This window comes from Geotrypetes seraphini, chromosome 1, assembly GCF_902459505.1.
Source record: "Geotrypetes seraphini chromosome 1, aGeoSer1.1, whole genome shotgun sequence".
Taxonomy (NCBI): domain Eukaryota; kingdom Metazoa; phylum Chordata; class Amphibia; order Gymnophiona; family Dermophiidae; genus Geotrypetes; species Geotrypetes seraphini.
In genome coordinates this window covers 389,637,106-389,656,587 of record NC_047084.1, presented here as the reverse complement: position 1 = coordinate 389,656,587, position 19,482 = coordinate 389,637,106, and the positions used below count along the sequence as shown (strand labels likewise).

Genomic DNA, 19,482 nt, shown 5'->3' with positions numbered 1-19,482 from the left:
ATTCCAAGTGGGCAAATGGAACAAATGCCTAATCGCCCTCATTTCTAACTCCCCTCCCTACCAAATGTTCAGGAAGTCAATCAAAACCTATCTCTTTGATAAATTCCTCTGACTCCTCCCCTCCCTTTCTTCCCTGCTCCCTACTTTGACCTTCGATATGCCTCCGGACTCTCCGACTCCTCCAATTTTATTAAGCTAACTAAATGGCCTAACAAAACTGATCGCCTAGTTTAACTAAATATCCTGTTTTGTTACTCCTTTATCTTAAATGCCTCATCACTGTCATGTATGTAACATCGCTGTAAATGTACAGTCTCTTCATCTGTTAACTGCATTGAACTTCCATGGTATTGCGGTATACAAGAATAAAGTTATTATTATTATTATTAAACCCTAATACTGTATTCTGCCCTATTACGTCCTATTACGTCCTATTACGCTGGGTAAAGAAGAACTTCCTAGCATTTGTTTTGAATCTGTCCCCTTTCAGTTTTTCCGAATGCCCTCTTGTTCTTATATTTTTTGAAAGTTTGAAGAATCTGTCCCTCTCTACTCTCTCTATGCCCCTCTTTTCTAGTCCGAGTATTGTCCATTTTCCCCCTCTTTCTGTTTCCTATCTGCTAACCAGTTTTTAATCCATATGAGTATTTCACCCTCGATTCCATGGCTGGCAATTTTACGAATTAGTCGTTCATGCGGGACCTTGTCAAACGCCTTTTGAAAATCCAGATATACAATGTTGACTAGCTCGCCCTTGCCTATCTTTTTTTTTTCTAGCCATTGGCAAGATATCAGTTTCCAGCAGCTATCTAGATACATCTTTCAGTTAAGAGAGACTTATAGAATATTAACAGACCAAACCAGTTATCACAGTTATCTGCTTGTTTACTCCCTCGAAGAAGTGCAGCAAGTTCGTCAAGCAAGATCTTCCCTTGCTGAAGCCGTGCTGGCTGGTCCTCATTAGATTGTGTCTGTCTAGGTGATCAATGATGCGGTCATTTATCAATGCCTCTACCATCTTTCCCGGTACCGAGGTCAGACTAGTTTCCCAGATCTCCCCTCGAACCTTTCTTGAAGAGTTGTCTGTGGTGGTGGCTGCAGATGGTTGCCTCTCAAAGGACATGCCTCTCCAAATTTCCTCCTGGGAGATTCTAACGCCCAATGATGGCCTTTACAGTGTATATGGGTGGGTGTCATTGCAGTGGACATCCAGTTCAGGGTTGTTGGACACTGGCTCAGAAAAAGTGATCCATAAATTGACGAACTTGGAGCCATTAGACTTGTGCTTCAGCAAAGGAGATGTCTCTGAAAGGCAAGGCAAGTCTAATGGCTTTTTCTGAGCCAGTGGTGGCCTATGCCATCAAGCATGGAGGCACTCGAAACACCTTGTTACATCTAGATACTCAACTCTTTTGGTGGGCAGAAGCTCATTTGCAGGTTCTCTCGGTCTCACATATAACAGGAGTGGAAAATGTGCAGGCTGACTTTCTCAGTCAGCAGACTCTTTACCCGGTGGAATGGTCTCTGTAGTAAACATAAAGGCGGATCGCTTTTATAGCTAAAGATATGAGCCCAGAAGCGAGAGGCTAGGCGTGTTAGTCTAACCGTGGCCAGAGAAAGGGCTCTTGTACATTTCCCTTGTGGCCCATGCTAGGTCGAATCATTCGCAGGATTGCAAGTGACCCGGGCTTGGTAGTCCTAGTGATGCATGATTGGCTCCCCAGATCATATGTGGATCTACTTCTTCTCCAGAGGGCCGAAGGCCTCAGACTGCACTGGTCATGCAATTCGATATGAGCTCTGCCTTTGACTTAGTGGACCATGGGAAACTGTTACAATGCTTAGATGCAATTGGTATCGGAGAAGAAGTGTTAGACTGGTTTCGAGGCTTCCTTATGTCCCGCATCTATCAAGTACGTTTTAATTACACGATCTCTCTGATACCTGGAGCAATCCATCTGGTGTGCCGCAAGGGTCACCATTGTCCCCACTGCTTTTCAATGTTTACATGTCATCATTAGGTGCACAACTAACCCAGCTGGGAATAAAATTATTTAGTTATGCAGTTATCCCATTCACTACTTCTCTCTCGGAAGTCACTCCTAAGGCAACAGAAGTACTAAACTTGATGGAGCAATGGATGACTGAATTCAAACTGAAGCTTAATTCAGAAAAAACAAAATTTTTTGTTGCTTCGCCACACCCACTTGACACTAAAACATCACTGTGCATCAATAAACGTAGTTATCCCATCCAACCCACTATGAAGATATTGGGTGTAACATTGAACCAGAGTCTAACCATGAAAGACCAGGTGGACTCCTTAGTTAGAAATGTTTTTTTTTATTCTCTGGAAGCTTCAGTCCATTAAAGCATATTTTGATGTCTCATCATTTAGAATCCTAGTTCAATCCCTTATACTGAGTCAACTAGATTATTGCAATATCGCCTACCTGCCAATTTCCCAGAAGAATATGCGGCGATTACAATTGGTACAAAATGCGGCAGTCAAGCTAATTTTTGGATTGAAGAAGTTAGATCATATAACACCTTCCTACCAACTTCTACATTGGCTACCGATGGAGGCACGCGTGAAGTTTAAGTTTGGATGCTTTTGCTTTAAGGCACTATTCGGTTTAGCCCCTAAATATATAACTGACCTCTTCTCTTTCTCAAACAGCAGACATAAGAGAAGCTCACACTCGAATTTTGTTTCCCCACCGGTTAAAGGATGTAAATTTATAAAACACCATGAGCATCATCTCTCACATCAAGCGGCATTATGGGGCAAAGATCTGGAACAATTGCTCGCGCATACTACTTATGGGGAATTTAGGAAACACCTAAAAACATACCTGTTCCTGAAGTATTTAGGCAAATAACCTGTGCAATCCTACTCCACAATAACTGATCTCTAGCGCTGTTAATAGCTAGCTTCTAACCTTGTTAATTCTAATTAATTTGTAATATCTTTTACCGCATAGAACTTCACGGTCCTGCAGTATATAAATTATTATTATTATTAGTAGTAGTAGTAGTAGTAGTAACATACATAGTTTGATTTACAAGCTCTGTCCTGCAGGGAATCATTCTGTAACATTACGAACGCAGGACTGTCCTTGCATGGTTCCATCCTTCTTACCCAAAGTAGTCTCTGCCTTCCATGTCAGTCAGGAAATCTGTTTTCCTGCTTTTCACCTTACGAGGTCTAAGAAAAAGGATAAAGCATTGCATTTGCTGCACGTCAAGCGAATGCTTCTCTGGTATCTTGAAGTTATCGATGAGTTTTGAGTATCAGATCACCTTTTTGTTCTGACCAGTCATGCCAAGAAAGGTAGGCCAGCATCTAAAGCCTTGATTTACTGATGGATTAAAATGGCTATGTCCTTCATGTATGTGGGCTGCGGCAAGCAGCCGCTGATTGCATTGAAAGTGCACTCCACTAGAGGAGTTGCTACTTCATGGGCGGAGACTCGGGTAGTTTCACCTGAGGAAATCTGTAGAGCAGCTACTTGGTCTACCCTTCATATCTTTACCAGGTTTTATAGGGTGGACGTAGTAGCCAATAAAGACACCACTTTTTCGGTCCTCTGTTTTGAAGGCTCAGCGGGCCCACCCTAGACTCTGGGAACTGATTTGGTACATCCCTAGCGTTCAGGACCACTAAGTATATTGCACTAGAAAGAAAGAGGTTCTTACCTCAATAATCTTCTTTCTTGTAGATGTGTCTAGTGGTCCTCAAGCCCCGCCCTATCAGTGGGCTTCACTTAACTTCTGCCTTAAGATCAGTCTGAATTTGAAGATGTCTCTCAGTTGGGCTGAAAGAATAAAAAAAAAAAGAAAGAAAACTCAAGAACATATAGTCTGGTTTAAATCTGCTTGATAGCAGGACATGTGAGTAGCTATGAGCTCTATATGATTAGTACTGATTGCACAGTTTTTCTATCTGTTTTGAATGTTATAACGTTTTTTAAAAAATTTATATATTTATTGATTTTCAATTATAATCAAGCATAACTTGTACAGAAAGGAAATTCAGCAAGATATAAATAAAATAAGAATTAACATTATAATAAATCAAATATAAGCTTAAATTTCAACTCAAGTCCTCAAAAAGGATCCAAAATGGGTACTAGGCGAACATTGAAGAAAATTACATTTACAAAGTTAGTAAACTAGTTGGATGAGACTAGGCACCCTTTCTTTTAACTAAGCACTCATATTTCATCTTTCTCCAAGCGTGACGTTGAGAGAAACATTGTCAGTTGGGTTGGCTCAAAGAAAACAAATTTATGAGATTGATAATTAATTACACATGTACATGGATGTCGCAAGTAAAAGGTCGCTCCGCAGGGCTGTGACACCAGATTTCATTAAAAAGAATTCACGTCTCCTTCTCTGTGTATCTTTAGCCAAATCTGGGAACATCTGTATTTTAAGGCCTAAAAATTCTTTTTGTTTGTTTTTAAAGAAAAGTCTCAACAATTAGTTTTTATCTGGTGCGAGAGCTACTGTCAAAAGTAAAGTTGCTGGGGTCACTAATTCTTTATCAGATAATTCCAACAGATTTGATATGTTCATTGAATCATGTCCCAATTCCTGTTGCTGTTGTCGATCCTGCGTCTTGTTTGGAAGGTAATAAACCTGTGTGAATGGAGGTACTGACTCCTCAGGAACCTCCAATACTTCCAACATATAACGTTTCAACATTTCCCTAGGGGCTACCATTGGAGCTGTGGGGAAATTAATCAGTCTAAGATTATTATTTCGAGAAAAGTTTTCAAATGCCTCCACCTTCCTTCTTAAATTAGTATTGTCCTTGATTAATGTCTCAGTGATTTGCTTGGAGACTTTTAATTCTTGGTGGACAGTTTGTACTGAAGTCTTAGAATCCTCTATTTCAGTCTTTAAGTTTTTAATCTCAATTTCATGATTATTAAATTTTCTTTCCAACTGTTGTATCTGTGGGTTTATAGATCTTGCCAAATTAGCTACAAGATCCCATAAAGAGTCCAGTGTTACTTCCCGGGGCTTCTCGATTTGAAAAGAGTGTAAATTTAATTTAATTAGCTCACCCTCTAGCAGCGTGTCTCGTCGAACGACCTGCTGGGCTTGTACATCCCTTACTGCTTTCTCCTCAGTCTCCATGCTCAGATTACTCTGCACCGGCAAGGAATCCGGCAACACAGTCCCCTTCTCGTTCTCCTTATCCTCTGGGAGGAGGTGAACTCCGACTTCCGGAAGTGCCTCCGCTCACGGGGAACTGGTTGACTGAGGGTGTGGGGGAGGTGCTCTAACATCAGGGCTCAGTGATCTCTCTAGTCCCTTGGAGACCGCCACAGTCTTGCCTCCCGTGTGTGTGTCCTGCAGGAAATTCCCCGATGGCAACAGCGTACCCTGCATTCTCCTCACCAGCTCCTCAATGTTGCCGAAGACGGCCGTCCTGGAGTGCTGCGAGGCTCCAGCAGTGTTTCGTCCTCTCCTTTTCGGCATTGCCCAAAAACAGGTAATAAAGTAGCTACGTAAATTAAATTTGAGGAGCTTCAAGGAGAATGTAGCTCAGACAGCATAGCATGCGGCCATCTTGGATTACCTTGAATGTTATAATGTTAATGGATATGTTTGTTAACAGAGCAGAAAAGATTTGTAGTGTTGGAGATTTTTCCCCTTTTCCTCCTTCCCGTTTTGTCATTACAGTGCTATTTGATTGCTTTTATACACATTGAAGGAGCAGGAGCAGCTTCCTGGGAAGGAGGCGGAGTTCAAAATATGATTGACAGCATTCTGCAAACACCTTATGGGATCAAATGCATAACCCTAGCATTTAGTTAGGACCACTAGACATATCTACAAGAAAGAAGATTATCAAGGTAAGAACCTAATCTTTATTTTATTCTAGCTATTAATAAATAATGTGAATTGTTCTGTTTATGTAATAATCTGTTTAATTTTATGTTCTGTAGTCTGAAATTATAAACTATTCAAGTGTAACATTGTGTAGGAATAAATTTAAATAATAAATAAAAAGCTATCATGCCAAGGTCTATTGAATCTAGTATCCTGTCTCTGAAAGTGACCAGTTTGGGTAATAGGGCTAGATTCACTAAAGATAGCGACTCAATCGCTGTTGGCTGATTCTCTGGCCGTTTTCCCAACACTATCAAGTTTGCATGCAAATGATTTGAACGGAGGTCCAATTCATTTGCATGTAAACCACCGACTCAATCGCTCAGTGAGCAATTGACACAATTCAGAGCTCTAACAGAGTGACGGGGAAGCAGCCTCCTGTCACTGCTGTCAGGGCTTCTGCTTTTTTTTTTTTAATGGAACAGATGTGCTGCGCTAAAACAAATGGCCAATCAGGGACATTCTTAGACTCCTTCCTAGGAGGAGCCTGAGGCGTCTGAGCCAATTAGGGCCTTAGGCCCCTCCTCGTGCATCACATGATGCACCGGGGAGGGGCCTAAGGCCCAGTGTTGTTGCGGAGGGAGCAGGAAGTGCTTTCAGTACTTCCTGCTCCCAACTTCATGGTACAGGGGAAGGGAGGCCAGGAGGGGGTGTCCGGTGGCAGGAGGGAGTGGGCTTCCCGCCTGACTTTTTCTTTAGGGAGAGGAGGAAGGTATTTCTGGGCAGGAGAGAGTGGGCATCCCATCTGCTGTTTTTTTCAGGAGGGAGGAGGAAGGGAGCAGGCGGGCGCCTTCAGGGCAGGAGGAAGTGGGCATCCCTCCTGCCTTTTTCTTGAGGGAGGGGAGGGGGAGGTCTTTCCATGCAGGAGGGAGTGGGTATCCCTACTGCTGGTTTTTTATGTGGGGGAAGGGAGTGAGCGCCTTCGTGGCAGGAGGGAGTCAGCATCCCTCCTGCCATTTGTTTTAGGGTTGCCGCAATTGTTGGGGGAGGGCTGTTGCCAGCAGTGTTTGTGTGGGGGAGGTGTTAATTTTTTTATGGGCAGATATTTTGCTTGTGTAATACACACAAAATATCTGTGCCATTGGAATAAAAAACACTAAAACAGGCAGACCTATCAGTAACACAGTTACTGACAGGTCTACAGTAATTAGGATCGGTAAAACCTGACGCTAAATAGCCAAACAATATAAGTGAATTAATTGCTTGGCTATTTTTCATGGGGTTTTACTAATTTGCATTGCTAGATTGGAAAATGGGCGATCGAGGGGAAAAACATGCGGTGTGCCGTTTTGTGAATCGGGTCGGTTAGCAGCAATGTTGCTAAACCTGTGAAAACAGTTTAGGGACGATCACTGACTTTAGTGAATCTAGCCCATATTGTCTAGCACAATGTTCTTCAACCTTTTTACACCTATGGACCGGCAGAAATAAAAGAATTATTTTGTGGACCGGCATCAATCCGCAGACCAGCGATTGAAGAACACTGGGCTAAGTCGTGAGCCAGATCCTGCCCATCTCTACCCAATCTCCACCCAAGACCCTGCCCCCATAGTCGTAATTGTAACACTATTTTTTCCATTCATATATATACACAATATAATCTTATTAACAGCGCATCGATCGCACCGCGGACCAGCAGTTAAAGAACACAGTTTTGGACCTGATGCACCGGTCCATGGACCAGTGGTTGAAGAACACTGGTCTAGCAGACTCCATAAAGTAGATCTGTATCTCATGGTTCATTTCCAGAGAGGAGCAATGGCTTTTTCAAGTCAACTAACTTATAATTTTTTATGGACTTTTTCTTCTGGAATTTGTCCAAAGTCTTTTGAATCCAGTAATGCTGATTGCCTTGGCCACTTCCTCCAGTAACAGATTCTACTTTCTGCAATTTGTTTTTAATCTGCTGGTCATTACTTTCACAGAATATTTTCTTGTGTTTTGTTGTTTAAACAGGTTAATCAGCTATTCTCTAACAGCCGCACCTCAAATACTGTGTGCAGTTCTGGTCTCCGTATCTCAAAAAAGATGTAGCAGAATTAGAAAAGATACAGGGAAGGATGATGAAAATGATAAAAGGGATGGGATGACTTCAAGACCTTCAAGTCACAATTAAAAGCTTATTACTTCAAAAAGGCATTTGATTCTTGTTCCCTATAGACCTATTTACTTTTGGCTAACGTGAATACTTTCATGTTTTTCCTTCTTCTTATCCTTTTTCCTTTTGTTACTTTCCTGCTTGTTTTTCCCCTATAAACATTGTAAGCCTTTCCTTCCCCTGTTAGCCTATTTGTGTTCAGTTTCTTTATTTGTCTTGGTGCCCTTGCCCTGTTTCTTTTCTATTCTTTTTTTAATTTTAACCCATTCTTGTAAACTGCTTTGTCTTAACCTTTTTTGTTAAAAATTGTGTTATATCAAATAAAATAACTGTAACTGTAATGGATATGATAGAGGAGTAAAATTTAAATACTGAGTGCAATGGAAAGGGTAGATGTGAATTGCTTGTTTACTCTTTCCAAAAATGCTAGGACTAGGGTCTTGCAATAAAACTACTAAGTAGTAGATTTAAAACAGATTGGAGAAAATAAACGTAGAATTAAACTCTGAAATTCATTGCTGGAGTATGTGGCAAAAATCAGCTTAGCAGGATTTTAAAAAGGATTGGATAATTTCCTAAAATAGAAGTCCATAGGTTATTATTGAGATGGTTTTGAGAAATCCACTGTTTATTCCTAGGATAAGCAGCATAGGGTTTTACTATTTGGGATCTAGCTAGGCACTTGGGACCTGGGTCGGCCACTATTGGAAACAGGATGCTGGGTTTGATGGTCCCAGTATGGCAATTCATATGTTCTTAACTATTCTACCCCACTTGTGATTTTATAATATTGTCGGATCCCTTCTTAGCTGTCATTTCTCTAAACTCAAGAACTCAAGTTTATCCTTTTTTCATAAGGAAGATGTTCTACGGTATTCCCGTTATCATTTTTGTCACCCTTCTTTTGTCCCTTTGTTGTTTTGCTGCATCTTTTTTTGATCTGGGGTGATCAAAGCCATTCATTGTTTGGTCTCACAAGACTCCCAGTTTATAATCCACAAAAGAGCAATGCCTTCTGTCTCAAGGCTGTTTAGTTTTCTAAGGAGGGTCTCATGATAAACTTTGTCAAATGCCTTCTAAAAATCCAAGTACTGTACATCACATCAAATGTTTTAGCATTATCCACTTGTTTGTTTACAACTTCACAAAATTTGATACATTAATAAGGCAAAGCTTGTCTTTGCTGGAGCCTAATTTGATCCATTTTCTTGTAACTGTATTTATTACCATTACGCTGTGCCTTTCTATATAGTTACTAATTTACCCCCCTCTTTTATGAAGCTGCGTTAGGCTTTTTTATCACCTGCCACAGTGGTATTGGCTCTGATGCTCATAATTCCTGTGAGCGTTGGAGCTAATACCACCAAGGCCGATGATTAAAAAAAGAGCCTAACATGGCTTCGTAAAAAAAAAAAAAGGGGGGGGGGAGTTAATTTTAGATATACTGTAATTTCAATCGTTTTGCCTGTCACTGATGTCAGGCTCACTATTCTATATTTTCCTTCATATCCTTTATTATTAGTGTATCTGAACTAATACATTTTTGTAGTTTCTTGTACATTAGATGCAAACAACAGTCATTCTGTTTCTGCCTAGATTAGAATTTCAGAGTATTGTGACCATTACATTTTAGGGATAAAGTAATTTATTAAGATGTTGCCATTTAGGGACATTTATTTCATTTTTAGCACAAAACTAATACATTAAAAAGGGGCATTCCTACTAATTTTGATTGCAGATCATGAATTAACATTCAGATTAAGGCATGATACCTGGTCCCAGTTAGCATGGAAACACTTAACTGTCTTCAATTTAAGAAGCAGTAAATACTCCCATGTTAATTCTGTATTAACCAGTTAATGCCACTTTTAAGTATAATTCACTAGGTGGCAAATGCTTCCACACCCACTCTTCACTCGTGCCATGACTTCTTACAGAAATAATCAGTAAAACAAGGTTTAATAAATGAAACCAGGCAAAATACAGCAAAAATCCCTAAACTCGGTTCTGTTACATCCCTAGACATTCAGGCACTTCCCACAATCCTGGTGTTGCAGAAATCCAAACTCTTTTCTGAGCATGTACTCCTCCTACCTTAGAGAGAGAGTTAGAGCCCCTTGCAGTTTCAGTTTCTGCAAGCAATCTGTACAGAAGTCTTCTGATATCTGTGCTACTTTTTCTTATTTTGGTCACTTAAAGTTTTTTTTTTTTGTTTTTTTTTGTGGTTTCAGTGCCATGAGATCCCTTTCTGTGTCCTCTGCTGGAGGAAAGGATACAGTCCCGTGTAGTCAGTGGACCTGTGGAGCCAGTGTGTGCCACCTTTCTCAGACTTGGGATCCATTCCCTTGGGAGCTCATTTGCCTGCTGATGTGGTTTGAGGTTTAAGTGCAGGCTGTATGCATCCTGTGTAAAAGTTCCTCCAGTTTTCAGGGCGCAGGCTGCGTTTTTCACCTCCAGTCTTGTGGAGAGGATCCGTGGGGGCAGAGGTTACAGTCAGAGTTCATCTGACTGGCAGTCTGAAGATCTTCAAGTCTGGTCATTTTGAAGCGGTTCTGAGTCATAAAATCCTTTTCCTCCATTAAGCTGCAGGGTTCAGAGCTGGCAGGCAGGCACTTCAGAGACTGTGAGTACACCTCCATAATTTTTTATGGGAGCATTGGGGTGGTCTATGGAGCTCTGTAAAACTCATTTTTGAGAATTTCTGAGGGTAGGGTTCAGGTTTTTCACCTCCTCAAACCCCAAATTGCTATTTTTTTAATGTTTTTTTTACCGTTTTTGGTGTGAATTCGCTGGTGACGAATTCTTGGATTTTTATTGATTTTTTTTTTTTTTTATAAGCTTGATTTTTGCCTCGAAACACCTTGATTTTGTTGAAAATTGATTGGGATGGATTCCTCGGCCCCTAATCTGTCACCAGCGCCCAAAGAAAAAGTCACAACAACCAAACAGAACTTGATAGCGAGACTCTCTCGGACTTCTTCCAGTCCAAAGTACAAACCATCCGAGATAATTGACACCAACACCAAACCCACTCCTATTCAGCCCCAACTGATTCCAAATACCCCACCCTCCGCCGCTCTCTCCCAATTTCATACGGCCACTCATGCCGAGATTCTCGAAACCCTGAGAGAACTCAAACCCTCCAACACCATCCTCGATCCCTGCCCATCCAGCCTCCTGCTGTCCACAGAAGACGCCATGGCAGAATCCATCCTCCCCATCATTAACACCTCTCTAACCACTGGGACTGTGCCCCTCAGCTGGAAGTCAGCTATTATCAAGCCCACTCTCAAAAAACCCACCCTTGATCCTAACGAACCCGGCAACTATCGCCCAGTCTCCAACCTCCCATTTGTCTCCAAACTCTTTGAACGAATTGTGCTCCACTGACTTCACCCTTTCATTGAAGAACAAGCTGCTCTATCCCCTGCCCAGTCCGGCTTCCGAAAAGGCCACAGCACAGAGTCATTACTCCTTGATATCATTGATGACAGCTGGGCAATACTCGACAAAGGCAGTGATGCCCTACTAGTCCTACTTGACCTCAGCGCTGCCTTTGACACAGTCGACCACCACCTCTTCACATCCAGACTCTATGACCTCGGAATCAAGGACACAGCCCTCCAATGGATCACCTCCTTCCTCCATCAAAGTACCCAGACTGTCCTACTAGGAACACACAAATCTCGCCCCAAGCCTATCAAATATGGTGTTCCTCAAGGCGCCCTTCTATCCCCCCTCCTATTCAACCTCTACATCAGGCCTGTCATTGATATAGCGCAGAAATATAGCATTAAAATCCACTCTTATGCAGATGACATCCAGCTGCTCCTCCCACTAGGCGAGAACCGATCGTCCCAAATTATTAACCTCCAACATTGCCTCTCTGATATGAAAACTTGGATGTCAAACAACAAACTTCAACTAAACGCCTCTAAAACAGAACTCTTATGGATCAGGAAAAAAAGCACCAAATTCACACGTCCTACCCTAGCATGGGACTCCACTCTACTAACGGCAACAGATCAGGTACGCAGCCTAGGAGTAACCTTAGATGGACACCTATCCCTATCTGCCCACATAACCCAAGTAATCTCCACCTCCTTCTACTACCTCCGCCAACTGAAAAGGATCAAACCCTACATCTCCACACCTGACCTCGCCCAACTCCTCTACGCATATGTCCTCTCCAGAATGGATTACTGTAACTCCCTATTTAATGGACTAACCAAAAATAATCTCAAACGCCTCCAACGTGTCCAAAATGCAGCTATCCGCCTCCTACACAACCTCAACTACCATGATCCCATCTCCCCAGCACTCCGCGCTGAACACTGGCTCCCAATTAGCCAGCGCTGTGCTTTCAAGGCCCTAGCAGTAGCCCACAAGAGAATTTATGCCACCACCCCCTCCTACATAAAATCCAAGCTTCCCATCTACACCCCCACTCGCACCCTCCACTCAAAATCGGAAATACGCCTATGCATTCCCCCTGGAAGGTCCCTCCTCTCAGAAACTGCCCGCAAACGATCCTACAGCCACTTCATCCCACATCTCTGGAATCAACTCCCCCCCCAACTCAAGCAACAGAACTCTTTATTGACATTCCGTAAAATGGTAAAGACCCTCCTCTTCAACTAAAGGTCTCCCTCAGTCTACACCCCCCCTTAAACCCCACCTCTCTCTTCTCTCCACTGTTTAACTTCTCCCTAAATTTCAGTATAGTCCTCTCTTAGTCTGTACTCTGATAAATTGTCTGTACTCTGAAAAATTGTTTGTACTCTGATAAATACTGCACAGTCTTGTATGTCCAAGCATCTAAACCTATTGTACATCTTATTTGTCTAATTACTTCCATTGTGTATGTTTACTTGTAGACCGTTCTGAGCTACTGGGAGGACGGGATATAAATCTAAATAAATAAACTACATGTGTGGATTGTGTAGATTGGCACTGGAACTGCATCCGTGTACTGCATGCCGCAGTATGCTGGGGAGAGGGCAGGAGTTTCGGGCTTCGTCTCCTCTGTGTCCTCCAGGGACACAGCCTGGCTCTATGATACAGGCAGTGAGTCTCACCCAGGGGACCATTCTGGACATTGGCACCAAACATCTGCGTACTGAGTCTGAGGAACCCAGAGTAGCTTCAGGGTGTCAATTTTCTCCGGATTTCATTCGGCTCCTCTGGAGAGCTTATACTTTGGATGCAGCTCATTTGACGCAGTTGGCTGGTGCTCCAGTGCCGGAGGTCCCTCCCTTTTCAGGAGCCCTCTCCTCCAGCTATGTCTGATCTGGACTGCATTGTTTGTTGTATGGATATTATGCCTATTCTGCCTCTTGATACTGTTTCTATTTTGGATTCGGCTGATACTCTTACTGGGGCTAGTCAGCATGATGTCTCGGAGAGATTTGGATGAGAACCCCGCCATCCGCACACTTTTTAAGTCTGTCTCTGTCCACCATTTCATTGCTAATGCCCTTAAAGAGCTTAAATTGGACACTCAACCTTCTACGTTTCAGTGTTTAGTCATGGACTGTTCCAATGTACTTTCCTCTTTTTTTTTTTTCCTTCCCAACTGCAGTTTTTCAGTCTGGTGACGGAACAGTGGGGTACCCCAGAAAGCTCTTTCAGTCTTTCTAAAGCTATGGTTAAGCTTTATCCACTGGCTCCTGATTTTCAGCAGCTTATTGAATAGCCCAAAGTGGATTCTGCCTTGGATCAGGTTACCATATGTACGACCCTCACTTGTGATGGGGGTGTAATGCTTAAAAGATTCCCACTATTGCAGTGTGTACATTCTCTTGGAAGAACTTTTTGAGATGTCTTCGGGTATCAAGGCTACGGTGGCAGCCTCATTTGTGGTGCTTGCTTGCCACACGAGATTGCACTGGGTTCCTGCTATGGAGGGGTTGCCTGTCCCCAGCTAGTGATGGAAGGTGTGTATTATGTGGCAGATGCTCTTTAAGATCTCGGAGTTCTCAGTTAGGTTTAGGCTTACGCTATGTCGGCACACCAGCTTCGTTGGATCTGTCATTGGGCTGGGGACTTCCTTTCAAGGGTCAATTTCTTTTTGGGAAATATCTGGATGACCTCATGGCCAGTGTTTCTGATCGTCGCCCTAAGTCTGTAGTACTTTTCGTCCCTTCCACAGATTTCATCCCAGATCCTTGGGCTCTTCTTCTCAGAGATATTCCCAAGTATTCTGGACTTCCTCAGGCATCCGCCTCCCGTGCTGCTGCTGCCCTGCAAAAGCCCCAATGACGCCATAAGTCAGATGGGGCTTCCTCTTATTGGGGGCTGACTCTGTTTTTCCAGGAGTGGGCTCAAATATCCTCGGATCAATGGGTGTTGGACATCATACAGGAGGGACACAAGATAGACTACTTTTACCTTCTTTTGGATCTCTTTCTTTTCCTGCAGGTTGGCCAGAGAAGCAGTCCAAAATTCATGCTACCTTCAGGGTCTCTTGAATATCCGAGCGGTAGAGCTCGTTCCAGACATTGACTCGGGCTCCTGCTGCTATTTCTTATACTTCATCATGCCAAAGAGAGGCTCGGAGGATTGGAGACCCATTCAAGGTAGTCAATCATTTCTAGTGGATTCCTCATTTCCGCTTGGAAATCATGCGCATAGTCATAGCTGCTGTCTCTCCCGGGAGTTTCTAGTGTCCTTGGATCTCACGGAGGCTTATCTCCATGTTGCAATCTACCAGAGCATCACAAGTTTTTCCATTTCCTTGTTTTGCAACAGAATTTCCAGTTCTCAGTTCTGCCCTTTGGGCTTGCGACAGCGCCCCGCTCTTTCACCAAGGTGATAGTAGTTGTAGCGGCCTTTCTTCACAGGTAGGGTATCCAGGTCCATCCTTACTTGGGTGACTGGTTGATCCGGGCTCCGTCTTTACAGGAATGCAAGCGAGCGGTGGAGATGGTGGTGTGTCTCTGCTACAATGCTTGGGTTGGATTGTCAGCTCCAAGAATAGCCAGTTGACACACTTGCAGACCTTGGAGTATCTGGACCTTCTCTCCAATACACTGCAAGGACATGTGTTTTTTCTCGAACCACACAAACTCAACCTTCAGAAATAAATCAAAGAGCTCCTAGATCTTCCATAGTGGTCTCCCTGGAGGCAATCCCCTAAGCCAGAGTGCACATGTTCTTTACAAGAGTCCTTCCTCTTTCGGTAGTTTCTGCAGCATCATCCCCTTCTGATGCCACTCCTCTGGACAAAACCATTTCACAGCAGTTTGCATTGGTGGCTTCAGAAGGAGGTTACATTACATTACATTACAGATTTCTATTCCACCATTACCTTTCGGTTCAAAGCGGATTACAAAAAGAGTTATGGAAGAAGGGTTACAACGTTAGATCAGAGAAGGTTTCCAAGAGAGGGAAAAGTAGGATCTGGGGTTAGGGAGGGGATGGTAAGAGGGGGGTTAAGCTTTATCATGGTACTAAGCTTTATTAAGGGATTTCTTGAAGAGTATAGTTTTTATTTCCTTTCTGAACATCTTGTAGTCTGGGGTTGTTGTCAATAGGTTGGAGACTTGGTTGTCTATCTTCGCTGACTGAGTGGCCAGTAATCCGTTGTATAGTTTTTTCCTTTTTACTTCTTTGATTGGGGGGTAAGTGAATGGGGTGTGTGTTTTTCTATGCCTGGTAGAAGTGGTTTGGATGAGGCGGTCGTTTAGGTACGTTGGGCTGTCTCCATTTATAGTTTTAAATAGTATACAGTAGAATTTAAATTGTATTCTTTCCTGGATTGGAAGCCAATGAGAATTGATGAATGCCTCAGTAATGTGATCATGTTTTTTCAATGAATAGACGAGTCTCAGAGCTGTATTCTGAATTGTCTGTAGTTGTTTAATCATTATTACAGGGCAGGGGAGGTAGAGGATGTTGCAATAGTCTAGGACAGTGGTTCCCAACCCTGTCCTGGAGGACCACCAGGCCAATCGGGTTTTCAGACTAGCCCTAATGAATATGCATGAGAGAGATTTGCATTTAATGGAAGTGACAGATATGCAAATCTGCTCCATGCATATTCATTAGGGCGATCCTGAAAACCCGATTGGCCTGGTGGTCCTCCAGGACAGGGTTGGGAACCACTGGTCTAGGATACTTAGGATTAGAGATTGTACTAGGAGCTGAAATTGTGTTTTTTCGAAGAATTTTCGGACTTGTCTAAGGTTTCTCATAACTGCGAAAGATTTCTATATTGTTTTGTTAATTTGTGGTTGCATGGTGCAGCCTTTGTCAATAGTCAGCCTCTTCAGATTATGGAAGGGAACCCTCTCATGATGGATGCCAGCCTGTCGGGCTGGGATGCTCACTGTGGGGACCACTTCATTCAGGGGCAATGGACTCCACATGAGAAGCATTGGTTGATCGATCATCTGGAGCTTTGGGCTATTCGGCTGGCATTACTCACACTCCTGCCTACTCTGGCAGGAAAAGAGGTGCACGTGTTCTCCAATGCCACGTCAGCAGCATATGTGAACCGTCAAGGGGGCACAGGAAGTGCTCTCTTGGACCAGGAAGCTTGCATGCTGTTTTGCTGAGTGGAGTTACATCTTCTGTGTCTCTTGGCAGCGCATGTGGTCAGTCGATGATGTACAAGCAAACTTCCTCACTCAACAAGTCCTGGACCCAGGAGAGTGGTCCCTCTTGCGAAGAGCATTCAGTCTTATGCAGTGCTGGGGCCATCTACAGATGTACTTGATGGTTTCAGCCAGGAACTTTGAAGGTCAGGTGCTTCTTCAGTCAAAAAGTAGAGTGTGGAAGTTTAGGTCTGGACATCTGGGTTCAGATCTGACCAGCTCACAAACTCCTTTGAGTTTCCTCTGTGGTCTCTGGTTGGTATGAGTAGCATTGCATTCTGGCCTAGTAATCCTAGTTTCTCTGGACTGGTCTCATTGTCTGTGGTATGCGGATCTCGTACGTTTTCAGCAGGACCAGAAGCTCGAGCGCCCTCTTCATCGTGACTTTCTCCGTCAGGTTCAATGCCCATGGAGAACCCACAGCACTTTGGTCTTCCAGCATGGCTCTTGAGCACTCAGCCTTGATGAAACACAGTTATTCTGATGTGGTTGTTGCGACGCTTTGCAGTCCAAGAACTCCTCTACTGTGGCTTCTTGTGCCAAAGCTTGGAAGGCTTTCCAACAGCGGTGTGCCAAGGACTAGGTAGAGCCTTTGTGGGCTCCCATTCAGTTGCAGGCCTTTTGTGCTTCTGAGCACATAGGTGTTCCAGTTCACTTACTTCTCATCCTGGTGTGATCTTCTGGATTTGATGATCAAGACTGTCTTTCTGGTCGCTATTGTCACAGCACGGCATAGAGCTTCAGGCTCTTTTCTACAGATCATGGAAATAAGGGTGGTTCTCTGTACAGTACCTTCTTTTCTACCAAAGGTGGTTTCCGATTTCCATGTCAACTAGGAGGTTCATTTGCCTGAGTTTCACTCCACAGGATCATAATGAAGGGATCAGATCTTATGCAAATTGGAAGTCAGGAGAATGTTGCTCTATTATTTGGAGAAGACTAATGACTTTCGGCAGTCTGATCATCTCTTTGTCTTGACTAATCCATCTTGGCTAGGTAAGCTGGCTTCTAAAACCTCGATTGCCCATTGGATTCTTATGGCCATTTCCATGACTTACATCACCTGTGGCAAGCCGGTGGTTCTTTTAAGGTCCACTCGACTAGAAGTGTTTCTGCCTTATGGGCAGAGTTTCAAGTGATTCATCCAGATGAAATTTGCAGGGTGGGTACATGGTCCTCTCTTCATACCTTTACCCAGTTTTACTGAGTGGATGTTTCAGCTCGCTCTGATCTGCTTTTGGGATCTCAGTGTTGTGGGCAGGCTCTTCTGTCCCTCCCTAGACACTGCCATTGCTTTGGTATATCACCTCCTAGAGTATGAAATCTGGAAGGGATGTAAAAGAATAGAAGGTTAGGTTTTTACCTTCGATAATCTTCTTTCTGTTAGTCCCGCCCTCTCTGTGTAAGCTCAGTTGTTCGGAATCACCTGCTTTCTTTCTGCCTCGGTTATTCTCCTTACAGGCTTCAGGATCTTCCAGCCAGTCGACAGATTCTGTGGGGGAGTTCAGTCTTCTGTGAGTATGCATATTACCAATGGCTGTTTCATGTGGGTGCTCATTGCGCACAGCAGGTTTGTTCTTAATGTTATTTCATTGTTGCCTTTTGCCTGTTTATTACTTGTTTTTATATTTTGCAGAGCAGACCATAACATAAATTGTTGATGTTGCTGGGGAAGTTCCCCATCGCCCCCTTTTGTCATGGATTTGTTCCGGCATGGTTGCTTGGCTTTGGGACTGAACTGCAGGGGGCTTTAACTCTCTCTCTCTAAGAAAGGAGGAGCACATGCTCAAAAAAATGTTTGGATTTCTACAACTCCCAGATTGCGGGAAGGGATTCAATGCCTAGAGTACAGAATCCCACAGGGACTAACAGAAAGAAGATTATCGAAGGTAAAAACCTAATCTTCCATTCTACAATATCCCGTTTTCATACGTTAACCGCATGTTAATTGTTAAATGGCCTTTAATAGAAAAACTCCTTAATGAACAAACAGTGATGTTTTAATCTGATGAGGATAGAATTTTTCTACATTGTAGACATAAGTATATATTTGTTTGTTTTACAGGAGAAAGGAGAGATGGCTGGTCCATCGGTGATAAGGATTTAGAGGTAACAAACTGATTTTATTTATGATTATTATTCTTAATAGGATGTGATTATGTCTTAACAATGCAATTACATTTATCAGCTAACCAATAATCAGTGTATATAAAGGACTTCAAGCAGTCAACAGATATGTGAGAATAAAGTGATTTGTATATTTAGGCCCAGATTCTCTAACGCACCAATTTTTGTAGGTGCCCAAGCTCAATATAAAATGTCAGTTAAACATTTTATGTTTCTTTCTTTATTGCAATTTCAACATTTAACAACAAAACAAGTCAAAAAGAAAAATACGATGGAAACAGAAATATAGCTAAATAGCAAGAATCAAAACATTCCTACATAATGATTGCAGTTTAAATGGTACATTCCAAGTCTAGTTAGTCCACAATAAGGAGGGACGGACCTTTTAAACATCTAAACTTTTTACTATTCAGAAACAACATAAGGAAAATAAAGGTGGCACTTGATAGCCTCCGAGCAATTTCGATTGAACAGATTAACTGGAGTGCAAATCTCATGAAGCAAGTATGGACTGTGTGGAAATAAATGTAGATAGTTGCTGCGGCTCATAAAATACATATCTATTACCTTTTTATATACCATTACACATTTACATGGATATCGTAAAATGAAGGTTGCTGGGGTCTCAAAAGAAGAAATTGCTTTCTTCTTTTCTGGGTGGGTCTAGATACATCAGAATACATTCTTACTTTATACAACATAAAGGAAACATCTCTATATTTAAAGAACAGTTTAAGTAACCATTCCATATTG

General features: G+C 42.7%; 1 protein-coding gene across 4 annotated transcripts in view; it reads left to right on the top strand.

Moving 5' to 3' along the window:
- ZCCHC7 (zinc finger CCHC-type containing 7) overlaps positions 1–19,482 on the top strand; it is a 489,275-nt gene that overhangs the window by 205,298 nt on the left and 264,495 nt on the right. For all 4 annotated transcript variants that reach the window (XM_033917137.1, XM_033917162.1, XM_033917145.1 and 1 more), the window contains exon 3: positions 18,668–18,711. In XM_033917137.1, coding sequence (XP_033773028.1) covers positions 18,668–18,711 — 44 coding nt within the window. The remainder of the gene's footprint in view (positions 1–18,667; positions 18,712–19,482) is intronic.